Source organism: Acipenser ruthenus, chromosome 7 (assembly GCF_902713425.1).
Source record: "Acipenser ruthenus chromosome 7, fAciRut3.2 maternal haplotype, whole genome shotgun sequence".
In the NCBI taxonomy this organism is placed as follows: domain Eukaryota; kingdom Metazoa; phylum Chordata; class Actinopteri; order Acipenseriformes; family Acipenseridae; genus Acipenser; species Acipenser ruthenus.
This window is the reverse complement of record NC_081195.1, coordinates 59,030,249-59,053,556: the sequence shown is the minus strand read 5'-3', so window position 1 is coordinate 59,053,556 and position 23,308 is coordinate 59,030,249. Positions and strand designations below refer to the sequence as shown.

General features: G+C 36.0%; 3 protein-coding genes across 6 annotated transcripts in view; 1 reads left to right on the top strand and 2 right to left on the bottom strand.

Annotated features, from left to right (window-relative positions):
- The window catches only part of LOC117415210 (transcription factor EC-like), a 53,564-nt gene extending 53,072 nt beyond the window's left edge, over positions 1 to 492 (bottom strand). For both annotated transcript variants that reach the window (XM_059027430.1, XM_059027431.1), the window contains exon 1: positions 408 to 492. The gene's annotated coding sequence lies outside the window, so the exon portion shown is untranslated. The remainder of the gene's footprint in view (positions 1 to 407) is intronic.
- Positions 493 to 3,159: 2,667 nt separating this feature from the next.
- Positions 3,160 to 10,484, bottom strand: LOC117416143 (carboxypeptidase A1-like). The gene is made up of 11 exons (XM_034027210.3): positions 10,372 to 10,484; positions 9,137 to 9,218; positions 8,513 to 8,647; positions 7,996 to 8,094; positions 7,362 to 7,463; positions 6,978 to 7,079; positions 6,210 to 6,320; positions 5,817 to 5,904; positions 4,545 to 4,744; positions 4,024 to 4,108; positions 3,160 to 3,602 (listed from the first exon to the last, which is right to left on the bottom strand). Exons 1-11 carry the CDS (start codon positions 10,434 to 10,436, stop codon positions 3,415 to 3,417), a joined length of 1,257 nt encoding a protein of 418 aa, XP_033883101.3. The 5' UTR covers positions 10,437 to 10,484; the 3' UTR covers positions 3,160 to 3,414.
- Positions 10,485 to 11,347: 863 nt separating this feature from the next.
- On the top strand, positions 11,348 to 21,513 carry LOC117414981 (transmembrane protein 209-like). 3 transcript variants are annotated; one of them, XM_034024875.3, is made up of 15 exons: positions 11,348 to 11,559; positions 12,251 to 12,392; positions 12,661 to 12,719; positions 12,848 to 12,979; positions 13,097 to 13,338; positions 13,528 to 13,732; positions 13,932 to 14,107; positions 14,521 to 14,592; positions 14,723 to 14,819; positions 15,105 to 15,230; positions 17,975 to 18,072; positions 18,295 to 18,409; positions 18,510 to 18,607; positions 19,510 to 19,583; positions 20,167 to 21,513. In XM_034024875.3, exons 1-15 carry the CDS (start codon positions 11,496 to 11,498, stop codon positions 20,219 to 20,221), a joined length of 1,755 nt encoding a protein of 584 aa, XP_033880766.3. In that variant the 5' UTR covers positions 11,348 to 11,495; the 3' UTR covers positions 20,222 to 21,513. The 3 variants fall into 3 exon arrangements, with proteins under 3 accessions (XP_033880766.3, XP_058883411.1, XP_058883412.1); XM_059027428.1 differs by lacking the exon at positions 11,348 to 11,559 and adding an exon at positions 11,613 to 11,677; XM_059027429.1 differs by lacking the exon at positions 11,348 to 11,559 and adding an exon at positions 11,921 to 12,046.
- Positions 21,514 to 23,308: the final 1,795 nt, after the last annotated feature.

Genomic DNA, 23,308 nt, shown 5'->3' with positions numbered 1-23,308 from the left:
TTGCTCACATCTCCAAACTATGATTTTGTTAGTTAAAACGATCTTTCTCTTAACCAGAAATATGTATTTGGAATTTAATTTATTGGTCGCTATTGTGATTGTGAAGTTCGGATGGACCGGGTTTCTTTTTATTTATTAAACATAAGCTTGACCTTTGGTATAAAAATGATATTCAAAAATTAACTGTACAATGCCTTCCATTGCAGCAACATATCAATACAAACCACATGCGACACACAAAAAAACAACAAAAAAAACTAAACACACATATATATATATATATATATATATATATATATATATATATATATATATATATATTGAATATAGATATATAGATAGATAAATATACACAGTACAGTAACAATAAGTATTCCTACAATGTAATTAATAAGTAAAAGCGTTACCTCAAATCAAGTGTCTTAGGGCTGAGGGGAGACACACATTGTGAATCTTCTAGGTGTTCTAGATAGCGGTATGTCCCTCTGCATTTGGATGTCAGCATTTTTAAGTGAAAGGGCTGATGTATATTTATACATAAAGCAAAGCCGGTTTCCTCTTTTTGGTTTCAGTCTTTCTTTTTGTTTTTAGTACTTATTACTTTAGTTCTGGGTGCAAATAGGAAGTTATTACATCATCAAACTCAGTAATGAGAGCAGAGCTTGAGAACTGCTTGCACATATTTCAGAATTCTTTACATTGGAGCCTTTCTTTCTATGTTTCTCTTTTTTGTGTTGTTCTGTAATTGTATGTTTGTTTCAGATGGTTTTACCTGGAAATCTAATGGGTTGCCATCAGTGCTAATTACAATTAGGTCTACTGATGTCAAAATCCCAATTTGCTTTCCATGAAGAAATGCTTCTTAATGCAGACAATACTACCTTGAGGCCCAGAATCTCATATTAATCATTAAATACAGTTTCTTGAACTTGAACTCAACACTTAATTCATTCTAGATGTGATTAGGTAGTCTGAAATGACAGGAACTTAAAAAAATTCTCCTAGTAGCAGATTTTCATAATGGAGCAAATGGTGATGTTACACTGGTACCAGTTATTTTTTAATTCATATGGCTACAGGATTGCTATCAGGGTAATACAAACGTATAGAGAGACATAGCCAGCTTACCCATGCTGATGTCACAGACACAGTATCGACACAACAGCCCATTCGAAGGTTAACTTTATTACACTTGTTCCATTTCAATTTTGAACAGCCTGTCTGTTTGTAGTGTTTGTATATTGTGTTGTTTCCAGAAGGAAATATCTTTCAGTCATCCCTGCCAGCACATCTATTGGAAATGGGGATTTCCTTGCTGAGTACCTATGAGTTGCATTTTTCTATTAAAATGCCACTGGATTTGTCAATGTGCTTGACCACACTGTGGTATATTAAATAGTATCAGTTCATGTAAACAGCTGTCAACATTGTCCACAATGTCGCCCTTCCCCTTCTGTAAGGATACATAATGTCATCTTAACAAGCTGCATGTGTTCTTGTATATGTAAGTTAAGACTTGAATACATGTTTTAACAACTTGCTTTGTTTGTTGTTTCTAAAAATAATAAAAATAAGACAAATATGGAAACAAAGGCTTTGTCTGGAATCAATACACAGAGAGACTGGAAATTCAGCACTTGTGGTTTTACAATAAAAACATTGGTTTTGATGAGTCATCAAATCATCTGATCGCACTATGCATATGACCGTAATAGCATATTGTTAGATAAACATAAACATGTAATAAATCAGTTATAATAAGGCAAAAATAAAAAGAGTCATCAAGTAAATACAGTTTGTCTAATTCTTGATGAAGGCAATAGTCTTATTTAGTTTCTTAAGGTATTGTAACTCAGTATATGTTATTGAGTTTTGTAGTAATTTTTTGTGGCTACATTATTTGTAATAGAAGTATTTAATACTCTGAAAACAGTTTTTGTCACGAGTTATGTTAGAGCTTCATTAAATACATTTCAGGTAGAGGAAGACTGAAACATTGGTGACAAAGTGGCTGGAGATGAAGTCACAGGATTTTAAAGCTGCAGTCTCCTGTAAATCTATCGGCACAGAAATGAGAAAGTATATAAATATATTTCTGTTATTATGAATCATCCCCACATTAAAAAAAAATCTGTTTGTTAGCAGACAAATCTCTTGGTATTCTGTTGATTTTCAAACAGAACTTTAAAGCAGCATATGCCATGCTACAGACCAATACAATACAGAATATTGTTCAAACCCCGAGATTGCAATTCAAAACACAATTGACTAAAATAGCATCACATGACCACAAATCATTTTATTCACCAAACTGAATAGTCACACTAGTGGTCATTGGTCAATAAAACATTTTTATTGACCATGATGTCATACACCGGTACTTACTGTAACTCTGTTATAGTGACCTCACAATCTCCAGAATATGTCATGTTTACAGTGCAGATGCTGTGCTGATTGGACGATACATTATCAACATTGCTGGAATTTCTATGAACAAAACTGACAAGAATAGAGCAAAGAAAAATACAGAACCAAAAGCAAACGGTATGGGTATATATTTTAAACCAAATGCTCAGCTTTTTCTCCTTCAAAATGGTTTTATAAACTAGTATTGTTATATTTGTAGGTTAAAACTGAAAATATTTATTTAAAGGTTTATTAAAACCCATATGTTTAAAATGAGGTTCATCAATACAATGGCAATGGACTTACAATTTAATGTCGAACTTTTAGTGACATGAGTTATCATATAGTCGTTTGTGTTCATTGTGGTTTGGCTTAATAAAAGACTCAAGTTAAAACCACAAAAATGACTAAACTGGTGTAAGGTGTAACTCTATAAAATGTCTGCTACTGCTTTAGTGAAACACATTTTAAGTAAATCAAAGTATTGATGCTCTGCCTGAGGATTCCTTGCATACCATGGAAGTGTTCATTCAGTATGTTGTCTGTTTTTTCAGTGTGAATTTCAGCTTGGGTATTTCTTTCAGAAGACTTAAAATTGCGGTGTTCCACACTGATTACATTTTTTAAAATTTAGTTTAAGTATTTTGGAAAGTTGTTTATTTATAATCCCACGTTGAAAATATGAGCTCTATGAAAATCACATATATAGCAAGCAAGGGAACAGTTTTATTAAGAATTCAAAATCACAAGAACTGTACTTCTGCAACATTTAATACCAAAAGGACCTTCACAACACTCATCGTGGAAAATATATGAACCAACATGAGACCAACCTCAATGACTTTTTTATTCATTTTTATTTCATTAATTTGTATTATAACTATGGGGCCCACCAAATTCTAAATCTTGTGTAAATTACAATACCACCACAACAGAAAAGACACATTGCTGTAGCATACAGTTTGAAGGTAATGGGGTAGTTTAGCTTTTGCACCTGAATCAAAGTTCTTAATATGGGTGAGCCTGTACATATTGCATGATATGCATAAGGGCTAGCCAGGTTTCTTGAGCTGTAGGAATGATTTGATTGGCTGGCAGGATGAAACCATATCGACCCGTGTCACGCAGCTCAAAAGCAAACGAGTACTTGATGCCATAGTTGTAAGACCAGTCAATGCTGCCTCCACTCGCTGGATCTGTAAAACAAAGCAACGAAATGCAACTTCATTAGATAAGCTTTCCAAAAAATATCATGAAGAAATAGTGTGGGGAACTGGAAGTCATGCTTCCAGCATCGCCTGCAAACACACCATATCTGAACCACAGACACTAACACAGAGTGGAAAGTTTAGAATTAGCGCTATCAAGTTATACTGAGTTTTACATTCTGGGCTGTGTTTGGATTTCTCAATTAACCAGAGAAATCTCACCGCTTTCCTTGGTGCTGATCTAGAACACCCCTATGATCTGTACAGATGATATGTATTCTCAATAAGTGGATAGTTTGATACTTCTTTGGTTTCACTTGGTTAAATGAAGCAGCCATAATCTGTAGGATGCCTCTGGCTCTCCCTTTCTGGCACTTTTAAATCTCACTCATCAGAAATGTTAACTTACAGATAATGTCACAGATGTTTCCAACCTGGTAGCTGGTTCCATACAGAGATTTCAAGGCACTTGCTGCTGATTTTCCGACGTTCTCCTATAAAATTAAAAATACAAAAAACAATTGTGTAAGATTACTTCAAAATATACTATTACAAGTTTATTTCTGTGTTTCTCTCTTTTTAAAGCACATTCATGTTTAGTTTTACACCAAGAAAATCACTTTTTCTGTGCACTGTATGGAATCATAAAGCATAGTTTGTTTGCATAACCCAGGTAGTTAGCTTCATCATTTGGAGAACTACATGTACAATCTTTAAATCTTAACTAGACAATTTGAACAGTATGAAACTATCAAGGAATTGCTCAAACCAGTAATTTAGCTGTTCCTAGCTGCAAATAAGTTCATTCTAAATCATTAATATAGATTTCTTTCTTTCAGACATGTCGCTAAATAGCTAAATGGCGCTGAAGGAATTTACACATAAGACAGATATGCCTCTGCTGAATAGAAAAAAGTGTAAAGAATGTACCAGTTCTTGGTAGTCAGCAGGTTTGTTGCATGTGTATCCATAGGGGACCATGAGGAGTTGAGAGTAACTGTGGACGCTGATGAAAGACTTGATCTGGCCATGCTGCTTGATGAAATTCACAATGTTCTTCACCTCCACTTCAGACTCAGCAAAGGGGCCATGGTAGGAATCAGAGCAGGGGTAGTTACTGGCTCCAGGACCTTTACACAGGAATTAGATGAAGAATGGTGAGTAGAGGATACCCAAGATGACATGTAGTGTCTGGGACCAGTTCTTAGATCCAGTGAACACATTATTGAAAGAATGAATTGGCAGCATGATGGGTGAGCAATACAGGGATGTTAATGCTGACCAGTGTGGAAGCTTAACAGCATGTGGTATGAGAAAAGCTTGAACCATCTCACACACCTGCATGCCATGCAGCTGTAGCAGAAACATTGGAGAAGTCCTACCCGCATTTGCACTGTTTCCCCTAATGAAAGTTTACCAACAGTAAATTTGCACAGTTCTTTAAAGTTTCCTATAGTATTCCTTTTGACTCTACAGTGTTTTATAATGTTTAACCAAGTGTTTTACTATCATTCACCACACTTATTTATAATTTGCCACACACCATACTTTTCTGTGTTTTCACCATGGTATACCACAAGTTAACTTTTGGCGAACTTGTGCTGCAAAATGATCTGTCGATCTTGTGCAGGTGTTGTGACTCTTGGTCTTCCAGTTTGTGGCCTGTCATTGACAGAGTGTGTCTGGTTATACCGTCTCACCAGGTTTGAAATTGCTGTCTGTGAGCACCCAAGACGACGAGCCACAGTACGCTGCCCTAGTCCAGCCTCCAAGATGCCGATTGCATGACGGCGCTGCTCTCTTGACAGACGTGGCATATTGTTTTTTTTTGTCTGTGATTTTCTTTATTTCTTTTATTCAAGCTTGCAATTCAACAGCTGAAATCACTCCATATCCAGTGTCCAATCAACTGTCTCACTAATTAGGTGATTAAGTGCATATGCTTCAGTCATAGTCACTCAAGCGTGTCATTGTCAATGATGAACGATCGAGTGATTAAAAAGAAACCAAAAACATTTCGTCAATGTCCATCATTTATATAATTTATTTTTTTTCTAAAATAAATGTGTTATAAAGTTTCTTTTGATGCTCAGTATAGTTATTCAATTGTTACATGTGTAATAAAGACATGATAGAGTTATCTGTAGAATTACTTTTATGGGTCAGTGATGTATATTTTAAAAAAATATAGAAATAAAATACCAGAAAAACCAGCATCCCAGTTTCTGTTTGGATCGACTCCAATGCAGCTTCCGGAAGTCTTGGAACGTGTTTTACGCCACATACGGTTCTGCAATGAGAACAGGGTTATGTTTGTAAACCTTTCAAATGGAATTGAGCTACACATGCCAATATGTAACTGTTTACTGCTCCCCAGACGACTGATTCATCTGTTATGGTAGTGGGATCTGTGCATGTATATTATAAAAGCTGCCTGTCCTAATTGCAGCTTCGTCAGGTCCTCAGATTCAGCAGATTCAGGTTCTTCTGTATTCAAGAGTGCACAGATGAATGGTGTTTCAAGAGAAACAGTCATCAAAGGATTGACTTTATTATGTTCAGGAGAACAGACTTTACTGTACCTTTTGTACTTACATTGGAGTGAGTGAATGCATAACCATCTGGGTTGGCCAAAATCAGTAAGAAAACATCCATGCTATTCAGCAGAGTTGTGATGGAGGAATCACTCCCATACTCAGTAGCTATCTAAATTAAAAAAGACTGTTAATTGATGTGGAGGTATAAAACTGGTCACTAAAAGAATGACAGGGGTTATTTCAGTTGAACATGTCATGCAAACATTGGGAGTTAAAAAAATACTTTACAAAATATGGCCATAAGACCCAAAAGATTGTTCTCGTCTTTTCTTGTCTTCTTATCTGAAACCTTGCAGTGGAAGGACACCATCACACACTGGGACACCTTTATTTGCAGCAGCATCCTCACTTTTGGCCAATGACAGTATATTTGACAGTGTTTGTTTTGAACCTTTTGCAATGTTAAAGATGCTGTCCAAAATAAAAATAAAATTAAAATCGACTGGGACATACACCATCATGAGATTACGTGGCGGAAAATCAGTCACTGGTTCACCTGACTTCTTCCGATTATGATCTTGCCAAGCAGCAAAATCAAACACTCATGTTCTGTCTGCTGGAGGCCCTTTCCATTTAGAACTCCATGATACTTCCTGTCTTAAATGTTAAATATTTCTTCTGGGACCAACAAAAAGACACGGGGCACTGCAAAATGATCTGGAGCTGTTTTTGGCAGGTACAAAAATATCAGTATAAAAAGTACACTACATTGCTTTTTACCAGGAATACTATAATGAACTTGAACTAACTGTAAATGTTTGTTTACCTTATTTGCTGTCCAGACTCCAGTAGCCTGAGTCACCCATTCACGTGAGTGAATACCAGTATCAATCCAAATGGCTGGGCGGTTATTTCCTCCAGTGCTAAACTAAAAAAATAATAATAATAATGATTGCCACACCATGTCAGCTTGGTATTGGATAAGAAACACGTGCTTAACTTCAATATTAACTTCTATGTACATTTTTAGGTAAATATTTTTAAGCAACATTATCTGCATTTGAAATGTTGGTGTACCCTGTAGCTAAACAAAAGTTCTCTCCTTGTTGAAGGATTGCATTTTTTGGCATTTAGGCACCTCAGTTTTAAATTATGTATCAAAAAAACAGATGAGAATAGCACGTTCTTGCAAGTAAGCATGTTTTCATACCTTAAGAACATACATAGGGCGACCTTCATATGTTGATCCAATATTGACTTTGGAGACGAGATTAGGATACTGAGCGACAAGGGTATCCATCCATTCATAGATCTGTGATAAAGACAGTGTTCAGGTTACTTGAGATCCTCAGTTTTTCTTTTTGTTTGCTTTAAAGGTTCCTGGTTTCCAAGGTGTACCAGTAAGTGGATTGATTTAATTTGTACAAACAGGTCAGAACTCCCAAATACTTACTGAAATGTTGGGCACTAAATATGAAAATAAATAATAAATATTTTTTTATTGAAATCTAGGAAACATATATAATATATATTTTTTTGCACCTAATTGAGATTATAAGAAACATAACTCATATATATTGCAATAATGTGGCATCTGTTTTATGGACCTAAAAACAGACACTCTTTAACTGTTTTAATCGAGCTAGAGTTCTTCCCCAGGGTATTGACTCATTTATTAACATTACTGTATACAATAAAGGTCTGCAAAAAAACAGTTTTCTACATATGTGGGTGGTGGAATTAAGATCCTCCACTGTTTAGATCATTAAAGTTGACCCTGTGTAAGAGGAATATAACAGGGAACTTGCTAAACAAAGTAACTGTAGTAAGCTTTTCAAACATACTGTCTCCAGCTTGTGATAGGCTGCAAAGTTAAAACTCTTTGTGAGGCGCTCCCTTCCTTGGTTAACTTCCAGCTCTTGTTGCTCTTCATCTAATACTGCCTGAAAACACATGTCATAGTCTGGATTAAAAAAAAGAAAACTTTTGTGCACATTTAGAAAATAATCGAAATACTGCATTTTCTCACTGAAACTCAAATTCAACATTTTTGACAATTGTTTTTTTTTTTTTTTTTTTTTTACTTTCGTATTAAATCTACAATCTCTAGGTTTGGATAGGTAATCTGAAAGGGGTTCAGATCAGAGCAATTTAAAATCAGGGTTGGGTGTTACACTGCAGTTACGAATTCTGACTCCTGTTGGTAAGATGATGTTAAAAGCTCCACAACCACACCTCCAGAGGAGCTCAGCTTTTTTGCATAGTGTTAAGATGCTCGTTTGCACCGGTTGGCACCCAACCTTTGCCCTGTTATACATATAGATTACCACTATGGAAGATAATAACCTAAAGATGTTTTACCTGCACATCATCAATCAAGACAGAATATTGGATATTGCTGGACTCCAACAAGACTTTGACAGCCTGCACATTGGAAAAAGGAACCCGGATATCTACTGGAAGCTCTGGGTTTGCAGGGTGAAGCCAGAAATCCAGCTAGCAGGAGACAGTGAAACACATTTTAACATCCACATCCCTGGGCTGTGCAGAACATATATATATATATATATATATATATATATATATATATATATATATATATTAGACTGTTCTAGGTTTGGTTTCTTTAGTAGAAGAATTTCATAAATAACAAAAAAGACTTAAAATAAAATGTCTCTACTCCCCTTTAAGGTGTAATCAATACCTTTTGAGTCAAATGGGATTTGTAATTAAAATACAAAGAAACCTGTTAATTGCACAAGAGAATTCAGACACTATATTCAATGAGATGTTTGAACACCCACTGTTTTGATAAACATCTATTTCTGTTTACATGCATTGCTTCATAACGTGATTTGAGCACATGTTGTTGTGTGATGTTAGATTTCCTTTAAAAATAAGGATGTTACCAATTGTTTTCCCAGACCCTGGTGGTTATGCAATAGCAGCAATCTGTCACGCACACACAAAAGAGCGTATCCCTACCTGCAGATGTTCTTGTGTTTCCAAGGATTGCAGAATGCTAATCTGTTCAGCATTTTCTGCTTTGATCCTGAGGACTTGATCTCTGAATAATAGAGGCATCACTTATATATAATCATATGTACCCATTAAAAACAAATCACTTTGTATGTGTTTAGTTCACACTCTTATTATAATTACAATTATATATTTTTTATTCCAGATGTGGTGCATTTAGAAATATGGGTTAAAATAAAGATCAATATAAAAATATATATATATATAATTAGCCTGTTAATGTCAGTATACTGTACATTCTAATACACTTTATAATAAATGTCACAAAAGTTTTTACAAATATTTTTCAAAACATTTATTTATTTTGTTATTTTGTTAACCTAAATAAATTAAACTAAAATACTACACAGCCTACTAAATAATAGCTGACCATATCCACAAATCTTGAGTTAGTTAAATAATGTTTTTTAAGTGCAAAAAACCTTTCCATGTCGTTAAAAGAAACTAAGATTTATCAAATCAAAGTAGACTTTAAAAAATATATACTTTTTACCTCATGAGTTCATTTATCATATGATGCCCATTGACTTCCAGCTTGTATTAAACTTGATATATAGATAGATAGATAGATAGATAGATAGATAGATAGATAGATAGATAGATAGATAGATAGGTACGTAACAGCAACATACCACCCACCTTTTTAAGTATTTATGTTATTCAACTACTGTTAAAGGATCTCATGAAACCACATCAAGTTTAAAACGAAAGGATATTTTATTTCAACACCCATTATTATTATTATTATTTATTTCTTAGCAGACGCCCTTATCCAGGGCGACTTACAATCGTAAGCAAATACATTTCAAGTGTTACAATACAAGTAATAATATAAGAGCAAGAAATACAATAACTTTTGTTCAAGCCATATGTGACGTTTTCTGTTGTTGTATTGTTTTATTTTATTTTAGTCTCTATCAGTACTCAGTTCCACTATTAAAATGTATTATGTGACTGAGTGTGTGTTGGTTTACCACTCTTACCAAGTGACGCAGGGCAGAAGTTGTTTGCCCACTAAAGAAGGAGCTGGAAGGCAGCTCCTCAAATCATTTGAGTGCAGAAGCTTGTGCTCATAGTCCTTTTCATTGTTTTGTGAGCCTGTGTTAAGCAACTTTTGTTTAACAGTTCTGTTTGTTGTCAATAACCCCCCCATGAATATTCAATGTAAATTAAATACTTGCCCAATGAACAGTTTCTGGCTATAGACTGCCACAAGGAAGACACTCAGAAACACAAACCCCCTCATGATGCACAGATGCAGAGGCAGCAGGCTCCCAGGAAGTACGATATTATGGGAGGGTACTGGACTTATATACTCAGAGCCCACAAAACATGTGTGGAATTCCCAACATGGTTTTGCAATATAATGACGTGAGTTTTTCCATTCTGTTACTCTTTAATCCGTTTTTAGATAAGGTTTTGGAACCCCGTTTTTAATGCTGCACTTGTTTAAACTTATCTAAACTATGTTAACACCACCTGTAAACATAGATCCCTATATCAATTTGTCCTTTTTAGTGTTTTTTTTTTTTTTTTTTTTTAATCTAGTGTTGCAAACTAACATAAAAAATGTAATACCTTGCTTTCATCTTACTAAACAGAGTTTACATTTCAGAGCTCTCTGCTGTATCTGTCTAGCTGTGTTGATAGAATTTTAGTTTAAATTAACAGACGCTTCCTCCCCTAATTCACATGCCACGCCACTGTGAGGCAGATATACAGTGAATATTGTTTGGAAACATTGGTTACAAGTCTTTTAAAGCGGCATGTAGGTCTTGTCACTGAACATTTTATTAGTGGAGTGTATGCTGGGTTAAGGTAATTCAGACGTTGCCAGTGTTTGTACAGACTGCATCTTCCTGCTGCAGGCACGTTTATGAAATAACATGTTCCTGCAACCCATTGCTTTTTTCAATAACAAACAATTAATTAAAACGTGTAATTTTGGCTTTCTGTGAGTCTATATAGGTAATTACAAGATTATTAAATTCGGTTTTTAAATGTTACTGTTATTATTTTTGTTCAAAAGATTTGTTTCGCCTCCAACTCCCCAATGTGGCCTTCTCTTGTGACAGCTGGTTTCGTCATGAATCAGGGTCCTCTGTGGTATTAAAGAGGCCACCAACCACACAGTAATACAACCATCTGCAATAACTCTCTTTGTCAGAAGAATTAATTTCTCTTAGATCAAAAGCTCATAGGAAAACATCAGCTTCTTACTGCTTTGAAAACAATTCACGTCCTTGAACAACTATGGTTGGGGCGGTGCTAAAACTTATTTGCACGGAACGGAAGTGAAATATTTATGAACAGAGCAGTTCCGGTGTGTAGTTCATGGCGTGCAAGTACCAGGGAAGAGAGCGGGATAAGTATGTTTTTAAAATATGAAATGCTATGTGTAGTTAATTCGCATTTTTTTAAAAAATTCACAGTATTTGTATTTAGTAGTCAATACACATCTTCTTAACACGTTGAATATTAGTAAAGGTACCATTCTTATCACCGCATACCTAATAGTATAATATTCAATTGGTGCCTTTTTAGGTCAAATAATTGTACCTACTGTTTTCACGACTGTTATTCTATTATCAAATTATATTTTGTTCGGACACTCAAAAGTTATTGTACAAACGCAAAACAAATGTGTATATGCATGGAGGATTTTTTTGTGGGTGTGAGCTCTTTACTGTTCGGCCACTTGCTGATTTGTACTTTTTTGTAGTAAATTATTTTTGTTTCTGCATCCGTAATTGCAAACAAACAAAATAGCAAAACAAACGGCATGTTCAATAATCTGCATGGGCGTTTCTCTCGTCTTCTGTCGGTATCTCTCTACAAGTTGTGTGTAATGTAACTGTAAGAAGATTTTTCAATCTTTAGACTTAGTATAGCAAAAAAACGTATTCATGCATTTCTGAGCCCGGACAAGTTGTGTATTCCCAGATGACTTTACAACAGAACCACTTCTCTCTTCTCTGTTGCTAAAAGATAGTACAGGTAAAGCTTTTATGTTTATAACTGCGCATATCTTTTAGCAATGTATTGTACTGTTTTTACCAGAAATGACACCAGTTAAAGATGGGTCAGGACCAGACCTTATTGACAGGACAATAAGAATGAGAAGGGAGGAGCAAGCAAGGAAGGTGGTCTTGGCCTGGGGTGTTCTCAATGTCTCCCTGGCGGGAATGATTTACACTGAAATGTAAGTTAATTTTCCATAAATTAATACATAATGATAGTTTTTTTAAGGTTTACCTGTATATAAGGTCAATGTACAATGCAAGTGTTGTTGTTTGAAACAGGTTGTAGCTTTCTGACTGTACAGAAAACAGCCCTATGTATTTTTGCAGAAATTCGTGTGTTTGTGTTTGTAAAAGGATATGGAAAGTGCTTGTGGAATCTCCTCAATCATTTACAATTAACAGTGCTAAACCCCCATCCCAAACAAAACATGTTTTCTTTCTTTACAGGACTGGAAAGATGTTGAGCAAATACTGTAACATCACCTACTGGCCTCTTTGGTATATTGGTAAGCTGCATCTTTATCGGGCTGTGTACAAGAAAAAAATTACTTTCCTTGGTTGTATTATTGTTGTTGTTATTATTATTATTATTTGTATTATTATTATTATTATTTGTATTATTTCAATCCAACAGAGCTTGCCTTTGCCTCTTTGTTCAGCCTTAATGCCTTGTTTGATTTCTGGAGATACTTCAAATACACAGTGACTCCTTCCAGCTTTGTTGTGAGTCCTGAACAGCACAGATTACTCGGTCTCAGGCACTCAGGTGGGTGTCATCACATTTTAACTAGATTGGAAATTTGCACATCTCTAATTCAATTTGTAATACATTTGAGTAAAGTTGTAATTGTGAGGAAGTATTTATGCTTGAATTTTCTCATAGGCATACAGGCATCTCCTCCTCAGAAGCCAGAAAACCAAGAGAAACCTTCCCCTACACAGTCCTCCCCCGTTCAAGGCCAGAGCGTGCTGAGTTACAGCCCCTCCCGGGCACCCAGCGCAAGTCCCAAGTTCTCCACAGGTTGTATAACAGGATACAGCCCTCCTTTGCAAAGTCCTTCCCCCACAGGCAGTGGCTCATACTCCTCGTCTGTGGCCTATTCAGCAAGCAACAGCTTTAGCAAGGTATGTGTCGTAGGATCTATTGAAGACGTAGCTTTCAGTTGAATAACTATGGTATTAAAATTATCTCTGTAATAATTGTATTAATGGATGGATCATACTTTGAATTAGATTTATTAGTATTTTGCATAGGTAGACTGCTGTGTTGCAAAAATCCACTTCTAAAATAAAAAATGCACTTATAACCTCTAGGTGGTGAGCTATAGTCCGACTCCAGGTTCTCCTCCATATCCCAGCAGTATTGGACCAGCAGAAGGCTCTAATCTTCGGTCTCGCTATCGCACTTCACCCACTGTGTTCAACTCTCCTGGTGGGAAAGAGGATTACATGGCAGACCTCAAGTCACTGGAGATGTTCCTACGTTCTGAAGAAGAAAAAAGGCATCGCAGCCAGCTCGGTCAGAAAATGTTTTTATTTTTTTAAAAGCATTCCTCAATTGCAAAAAGGTTTAGGAAGTGCTCTTTAATTTTGAATGCTATAATTCATAGATTTGTAAATTAATATGTAGTGTTAAATCTACACTATTCTTTAATACAGTGCTGAAAACATGATTGCCTATTTGCATCGCTGCATGTTAATTTTTTTTTAATTTTCAGGAAGTCCAGAGGCTGTTTCCCCTTCAAACAGTCCAACATTTTGGAATTACAATCGCTCTGTGGGAGACTATGCTCAGACCCTGAGGAAGTTTCAGTACCAGCTAGCCTGCAGGTCCCAGGCTCCTTCAGCAAACAAAGATGAGACTGATCTGGGGTCCAAACATGCTGCTGAAGAGGTAGGTTTTGAAAGACATGGAGAAGAAAACAACAAAAAGGGGCACGACAAAACTAAGAACTTGTAGTGCAATACAATCAATCTCAACCAGGCTGCTTGGGCATGTAAAATGATGATTTGTTGCTAAGTAAATATTTATTAGTGAAAAGAGAATAGTGTTCGATGGGTGTAATGTAATATCCAATTAATATTATTGGATTTCCAGGTTATTTGCAATAATTGAACTTTTTGTTAATATAGATAGAACAAGTAAAATGACTCCAGCATTAATATCAGGAGAAACTTCACAGTTTCCTAAGCAGAGCAGTTTTAGCAAATTCATGAATTAAAACTTTAAAATAGTTACATTTTGTTTAGACTTGGACTGTTGTGAAAAACCTTTGCATATAAATATTTTTTATTTTTATTTTAAAGGTCTGGGCCAGGGTTACAGTGAACCGTCAGCTGCTGGATCGCATTGATTCCTGGACTGCAAAGCTCAGAAATGTAGGTAACAATTATTCTCACAAAAATCTGACATCCCTATACAAGACTGAATATAAAAAACGCACATCATCAGAACATAAAAATGGTCTAAGATGGTTCTTGATCTTTAGTGTACTGTCTTCTTTTGCAGTGGATTAATGAGACTATTCTGGTTCCTCTGGTGAAAGAGATTGATTCTGTGAATACTCTGCTGCGGAGAATGGGGTGTCCTGAACTGCAGACTGGAGGTAATGACTAACTTGTTGTAATTGAGTTTTCACTTCTCAGCTTGTTAAAATGTAATTGATCCTTGTTTCCCTCACAATACAGAGCTAGTCAAGAACTAGTAGGGCAGTAAAATAATTTCTTATACAGACTACTTACTGTATTGGACTTTGCATTTGCTAAGTTGTCTCTAGGGGTATGATCAATTGAGGAGTTGATTGAAATATACTGACTGCATGTTTTATTTAATTAAAAACTATTTTGCAACTCATCTATACTTGCCTAATCTTCTGCGTGTATCTTTGTAGAGGCCAGTATCAGCAGTCTTAAACAAGCAGCCCTTGTCAAAGCATCCTTGATCCCAACATTGAATGCTATTGTGCAGTATCTGGATATCACATCTAATCAGGAATATCTGGTGGAACGAATCAAAGGTAAGGGATTTCTACCTTCAGTGGGAAATAAATATGGGTGGTGGGGGGTAAACATGTCTGCCACAAAAAAGGCCCATGCTGTATGAGTTCCTTCATAAGGTTTTTAGCCATAAATTCATCCTTGGACATCCTTTTTGTTTTTTATAGTTGGTATTAGGGATGCAGCAAATCCAGGATTCGGTTTCGGTTTCAGGCCAAATACCTACTTTTTGAGCAGGGTTCAGATTCGGACGAATACTTAGGATTCGGTGAACCGAATCCTATATCCGCCCAGACGCACATCCATTTTAATACATCCCTTCAATGTGTTTAAATAAGACATGAATCCAGTATTGAATGTAACTCTTGTAGTTCATAACAAGAACACATTTGATGAACTCTGTCGCAGCTCTCAACTCCCTAAATTAACTACTGGTGGCGCACGCACTAAACACGTCAAGCAGCTGCTGAATACAAACATACCCCCGTATGCAACAGCACATTCACATCACACTTTTCATGCTTTTGTGCTTTGTCTGAGACATGTTCCAGAGCTAATACTGAGAGTAAAAATAATTTTAAAAAATCGGTGCACAGAAATATATATTTTTTTGTAACTGTACGACTGTTAGATGTGCAAGACGTTTAGTAAATTGCATTTTACGTTACTTGAATATGCCAATACAAGTTAAACCATTTGGGAACTGCTGTGCATTTAAATCAACGTGGGTTTTATTTCGCTGGGAGATTCAAGTCACTCATCACGGTAATTTTTTCTCATAGCTCTCAGATAGGGTTGTCAACAGGCTCCAGAATCTTGGGACTAAGGCAGGTCAGGTTTTTTAACTCACCTCTCTAAACTGCAGTGTATTAGACATGTAAAATGAGTGTGAATTGCTTGAGCAGTTTAGTAAATGTACTTAATTGCTTAATTGTGGTGGCAGTTTAATCCGGAGAGCCTTGTAAGAATGATTAATCGTATTGCTTGAATTTTTTTATACAGTAAACAATATCTATCAAAATAACGCAACACCATTATTATAGATAACTTTGCACTCACCTGCATGCTTTCATTTAACCTTGTGACAGCAGGTAAAGTTTCTATTTGTTTAATATGTCTTGCTTCTACAATCCCGCCCAGTCAGAGACTCAAAGCCAATCAACTGCTGTATAGGTCTGATTGATGGAAACGGTCCTCGCAGGCATGTGTGTGCTTTTGGTAACAAGTAAGAAACAATTCAATTAATTTAGCGACAGTTTACACAGTTCACACTCACTTTACTGAATACGTTGCAGTTTAGAGAGGTGAGTTACAAAACCTGACCTGCCTTAGTGTCCTGAGATTCTGGAGCCTGTTGGCAACCCTACTCTCAGATCAGGTGACACAGGTTGACACGTCATTAAAGAAAATAGTGGGTTATGGCGAAGATGCAGCTCTCCTTTCTTGTAAAGGTAAAGTAAACAGTTCTGTATTTTTACGTTTCTGTTGTGGGGGGAAGGGGGCTAGCGGTGTATTGTGTAAGTTACAAAGTTAAATCTTATTCAGGGATATGTTTCCATTCGGTAATAAAAATACTATGACCCAAAAACTTGGATTCGGTGCATCCCTAGTTGGTATATTTTGAAGCCTTTCAAATAATGTCATGCCTAGGATTGTTTGACCTTGATTGTCCTAGAAAAAACACACACCGACATGTGAAACTTTTACTGTTGAGCAATGTGCTGACCAAGTTTAATCTTTTGGTACCTTAGTTAGTCCAGTTAACCCTTCAGCATCAATAATTGAGCTCACAGGGAAGGTGGGAAGGGATGCAAATGCACCCCATGTTTATAATTCAAAAGCAAAATAAAAACGCAAAACGGGTTTATATTGTTATTTGAAAGGCTCTGTTTTGCAAGTCGCACAGCAGTTTTTTAATAGTGTACTACAAGATGTAATAAGCAGGGTACTTTAAATGCTGTATTTAAATACAGTGCTGGAAACGTATGCATTATACACACATAGATGTTCGTTCTATGATAGGAAATTGATTACATGGGGCTAAAAAAAGTTATCTGTAGGGCAAAGTCAATAATTTTAGAAGTTGTACATCTTTACTACATCTCTCCCACCTCCCCTGCAAATCTCAGAACTATTTTGCAAGTAAACAGGAGCTGTGCATGGTAGCCTATACAGTATAAGACATGCCTTTTTTGTTCCCTGAAGACGGGGAAAAAATCATTTTCTGTACTGTATCAAGTAATATAAACAGAATACTATAAAGAATGCAGTTATCTAATACAGTGCTGAAAACAAAGGTATTATACACAAATGCAGTTTAATTAAAATGACTATTAGCTAGACAGATATTTAGGGATAAATCAGTAATTTTAGAAGCAATGTCCTGTTTCTACATCTCCCACTGCTCTCTCGCAATCTATATTCTGCCAGTAAGTAGGAGCTGTGATTCTGACATGTGAAAAATGTCTCTGTGCACTTTAAAGAAGGATTACTTCTGTTTCCTGGGTCAGACAGGGATGTTCTTGGTATAAAAATAAAGGTAAGTGATTAAAGTTGAATCGCATGGGAGGATATCCTGCAATCTTTAGCGAGTTATGAGATATGTTCATAAACATGATGGGGTGCCTTTGCACCCTTTGCTGCTGATGAAGGGTTAGTAAGGTTTTGGCCCAAACTTGGAACTTTATATGGACAATACAGTAAGCGGACGCAATTTACAATGCATGCGGTGTCCTACGTTTACTATCTTTCCCTTCCCTTCCAGACTTGGCGCATGGTGGGTGTATGAGCTCATTTCGATGGAATGGAGGAGGTAATTTGAAGGCAAGGAAATGGGACACTGACCTGCCTACAGATTCTGCAGTAAGTCTTGGTGAATACTCCTGACATGTTATAGCAGTTCACATGAGTCAAGGCTGCGTTTCCTTGAACTGTTCCTATTTGGTTGGTTATGATGTCCTGAAACCAACTCTTACCTGATGAAGAACCGTATATGAATGTATTTTAATTGGCTTTTTATAGATGTCCACACAACTAGTTAGCACAGAGTCAGAAATGGGGGTATCTCCTGATTTTGTCTTTCAGATAATTATGCATGTGTTGTGCACTTATCTGGACTCGAGACTACCCCCTCATCCCAAATACCCTGATGGAAAAACATTCACATCCCAGCATTTCATACAAACGCCTGACAAACCAGGTAAATAATGTAAAGAAAGAAGTTAAACATATGACTGAAACACAAGGTCTGCCATAGTACTAATTGTTGTGTGTGTTAATTTGTATTTATTTTTAAATAGATATGTCAAATGAGAACCTGTTTTGCATTCATCAAAGTAGTATTAACCCTCCACACTACCAACTCATCTACCAGGGACACATCTACAATCTTCCAAAGGTAAATACTTTTCACTTAGTTACACAATGACCAATGTTTTTAGAGGAGGCTGTGTGGTCCAGTGGTTAAAGAAAAGGGCTTGTAACCAGGAGGCCCCCGGTTCAAATCCCACCTCAGCCACTGACTCATTGTGTGACCCTGAGCAAGTCACTTAACCTCCTTGTGCTCCGTCTTTCGGGTGAGACGTAGTTGTAAGTGACTCTGCAGCTGATGCATAGTTCACACACCCCCTAGTCTCTGTAAGTCGCCTTGGATAAAGGCGTCTGCTAAATAAACAAATAATAATAATAGTAGAGTTTTGTCCTGTAACTTTGTGGTGTTAATGAAGGAATTGTATAGCAGTAACTTAACTACATGCTTCCATGTTGGAACTTTTATATTTCCTGGTTTGTTAACCCTTTAAGATACAAGGGACATATGTGTCCCACAAAATTAAAGTATGCTAACTTTCTTATTTTTTGCAATGAGGTGCACAAAACTGGGTTTAAAATGTACTGACTGGTGGTATCTGGTCATCCAAATAGTCAGTTTCCTTGTGATACCGGAGTCACTGTCAAATGTAGTTAAGAAGAAACTGTTGGAACAACCACTCAATTCCGTATGTACCTTAATGAGTTAATATGCCTTCCCTTTAATGAAAGCAGGAGATTATTAACCAAGGCCATAACATTTTTATTTGGGATAAAATGCATTAGACCGTTTACAAAGTCCCTGTGTATAGCGAACTTAAACTAAAATGAATAATTGTGGCAGCATTGCATTGTTAACTGCAAATTATATGCAACATAAAAAGGAGGCCAAAGAGGTGGAGACAAAGTACCCTTAAGCACCCTATTTGAAAGACCTGTGTAATTTGGGTGGACTAGATGAACACTACTAGTTATGTCTAATTTATTTTACAGGGTAGAAACAATCTGTTCCATACAGTCCTTATGTTCTTGTTTGTTATAAAGACTAAGGAATCTGGAATGTTAGGGTAAGTATGTAAATATGACTTCAATGTAACCTGTAATTGTTATAATGATGGACAATACCTGACTCAAATAGGTATACAGTTTAACATTGCAGTTTTATTTTGGATGTATATCTGCAGCACAGGCCGTTCGTATAGTGCTGTGGTTATTTCCCTTTCCCTATAAGGATAGCCATAAACAACCCACTTGATCCCTGCTGGAATAACTTGTACTTGCTGCTGTAAGGATAACACAAGATGCCACAGTTATGTTTTTATTTGTACTAGAGAACCGCTTATCTAACTGTAATAACTGTTTACCACATTCTTTACCATTAATTAGTTTTGGAATTGGGGATATACTGTCCTTATGTCACCCTTACAAGCAACTAAAGTATAAGCGTATTTTAAAATAACACTGGTAAAGACATCTAATGTACTATAACACACTTCCCAGGACAACCAAAAGGCTGTTTGTCTATGCAGTAAGTTAGTTGATCTGTTAACAATCTGCAAATACTGAAATTAATATTTACCTAATTTCTGTACTCTATTGTATATGTTTATCAGGTTCTTTATGGATTTTTTTTTTTTTTCCTATTCACAGAAGGGCAAATCTTGGCCTATCTGGAGTAAACATCCTGTGGATATTTGGTGACTAATGTACTCTGTGCTGCTGTTCCTGAGTTTGTGTTATTACTTGCCTATAATAGGTGGATTAGAATCTGTATTCATGGTATGAGTTTGTTCTTGAGATCATAAAGCGTAAGGAATGGAGATTTTCAAGGCAATTATTGCTATATAACAGGATTTATACCAATGTATAATATATGCAGCAACCTGCTGACTTTGGGCTAGATTCACAAAGCTATTCACTCCAAATCACATTTCTGAAAGGAAAAACACACAATAAATTTAACAAACAAGAAATGAACAACTTACTTTAGGGGCTTGTAAGTATTTGCAATGTTATGTTTTTCCTTTCAGAAAAAAGTTTTGAGTATTATTGGTTCATTGCTCTAAGATAGGTTACTTCCACATGTAAAGACATAAATGAAAGGTTTTCTTGCCATTTTAAATGTCACTTTTATCCAAGATTGAATTATTGCTTTTCAGTAGTTAATATTTGTATATACGAATGTAACTTTTACATGCTACTGGTACTTAGTATATTTATTGTATAGTTCAAGTACACCCATTTTCCTTAAGGAATAGAGAAATGTAACTAAACTTGATTTGAAGATAACCATAGGTCTGCTGTCAGTTTAGATTTATTTTTTAATAACAGAACTGTCAGTCTGATCTAAGTTAAGAACATTTAAAAGTGGGTGATGTAAGTACTTGTTTTAATAAACATCTGTTTTATTTTTCCTTTATTTTACGGAAAGCTTCATACATTTAGCACTGACGGAAGCAGACTTTTCTACAGAACAATATCAGTTTTTTGTTTTCTATATGGAAACATGGTACTTTAACTAAAACTCAAGTACTATTGAACTTGAGCTGTTGGTTACAGTTTGTTTTCTTTTGAAGTTTTGTCTGCTTCAACAAAAAACATAAAAGTCTGATCACACCAACTACAATACATGGGATGGGTTTGTTTGTTTGCTGGGTTAGTATCAAATATCTTTATTGCAACAACAAAAAAATATATATATGTAAACCAATTGCTTTGGAAATCAGGTCCTCTTCTGTTTGTGGAGGTTTCTGGTTCAGTTCATTCTAAATAATTTCAGATACTGTCATGAAATTGTTTAATCTTTGTGTGAACTTTGCTTTCATTGTATTAACAAAATTGCAACTGAAATAAGCATACCTGCATACAAACCTATTTATTTATATTCTTGGGAATTTATTAAAAAAAAAAAAAAAAAAAAAAAAATTAAACAGTATTCTGTTTTGTATGGATAAAATTGCAAACCAGATTTATGTTCATTAAACACATGTGAACAGCCATGTGGTTCCTTTTCAGTTTTTTCATCATCCAAGACCTATGTGCTTTGTGCAAATAGGAATTCCAGGTACCTGTGTACAAGGTTATGTTGTTGAAGTGTTGGTGGTGTGTGTACTATCAGCCTTATTCAGCTCAGTTAATGTACCTTTACTGAGTACTGCCACTGGGTGTCGATGTACTACAGAAAAACACTTCTTACCAACTAATATAATATTCTGTGGTCTTTGTGCATGTGGTCGTCACTGTGACATTTTTACTACTTGCTAAATATACAAGAGGTTTTGCAAGTCCTTACATTATATATTGCTAGCATTTAGCATGTGATCTTTGGTTTAAAAGAACAGAATGCTGCCTTTGTTCTGTGTCAAAACACTTACGAAGGCACCATTTTGTTTTGCTAATACCCTTCAGCTTCCTCTGGACCCCTGGGTATTTGCCTACTTCAGTGATTCAATTGCCTTCCGTTTGTCACACCTATGTCTGCCATTAAATCCATGCTCATGAAGAGTCAAAATCTTTACACAAAGATGAACAAATGTATTTTTCTTAATTGTTTCTGTATAATCCAGATAAATCTAAACCTATTTTTCTCATCTCTTGTATTGAGCAAACTCCTTAAACAAGGTGATTGGTGCATTCATAGTATAGCATGACCATGCACAGCAGTTTATAGTCTGTCTGATAAGTCATGTGAGTGGATGTTCCTTTATGAACTATATATGCCTTTTAACCAGTTTGGTTGGATATCTGGTTAGAATTAATGGAATAGCAACTGAAAAACTTAGCTTAGCTAGCTGGAGTTACTGCTGTCCTTTACTTCTATAGAAGTCTCACGAAAAAAAATAGGTTACTGTCAAGCTTAATGAGGCCAACCATACAATGAACAGTATCTGTTTGTGAATCAGTACTGGTAGCCAAGATGTATTAAACGAGGGGAGGTTGTTAATATTTTGTCTGCTGAATAACATATTAGAACATTAACGTAAGAGTACCTCTATCATTGAATTGTATGGAAAGAGAATACAAATCAGTTATTTACTGGCTGATTAATTAAGGTGAACATATGCTGTGTGTTCTTTGGGACAGTTCAGGCTTTTCAACTCACAACCCAATGCATTCTGGTAAGCGTAGTCCTGTTTCTCTTAAAGGAAACAATGGTACCTGAGACAGGTAAAACGGATCTGTGTGGGCCCTAGGCGGCGACACCCTCCCCCCCCTCCCAAAAAAAGCCCCCACACATTATGTCAATAAAAAGGTAGGCTACTGCTCACCTTCAGTAATCGCGTAGGCAAGCCAAACTGCAGGTGTGCTGTCACTTAAGTGGAATAAAAACTGTTTGCAAACGTTATCCTTTTTATATAAATCTAACATTATATTTGACCGATCTACTTATCAAATCCACGTGTAACATTTCACATTCGGATACTGCACATTCAGCTGCAGTTTTGAGTGCTCTTTAATTTTTGCTGTGTAAATTACACTAAACAACATGCCCAACAAAACATCATGACGTTTTTTTCTGAATATTCTAGCAAAGAAGCAGCTGTATTTTATACCACGCTGCATTTACGAGTGTACTTCCAAACATTTAATTTGTCTCAGATACCGATGCAGAACGTTGGTGTGGTGGTCCATCTTACTTTAATACACACAATCTCGATTTCATTATCGATTAATAGTAGCCTACTCACTTTAAGAAAAGTCTCCAGTGAATCTAAAAGACGATGCTGCATTGTCTCTCTTTCTAGAGCAGCAATATCCTTTTTGTAGCGAGGTGACCAGAACTGAACACAAT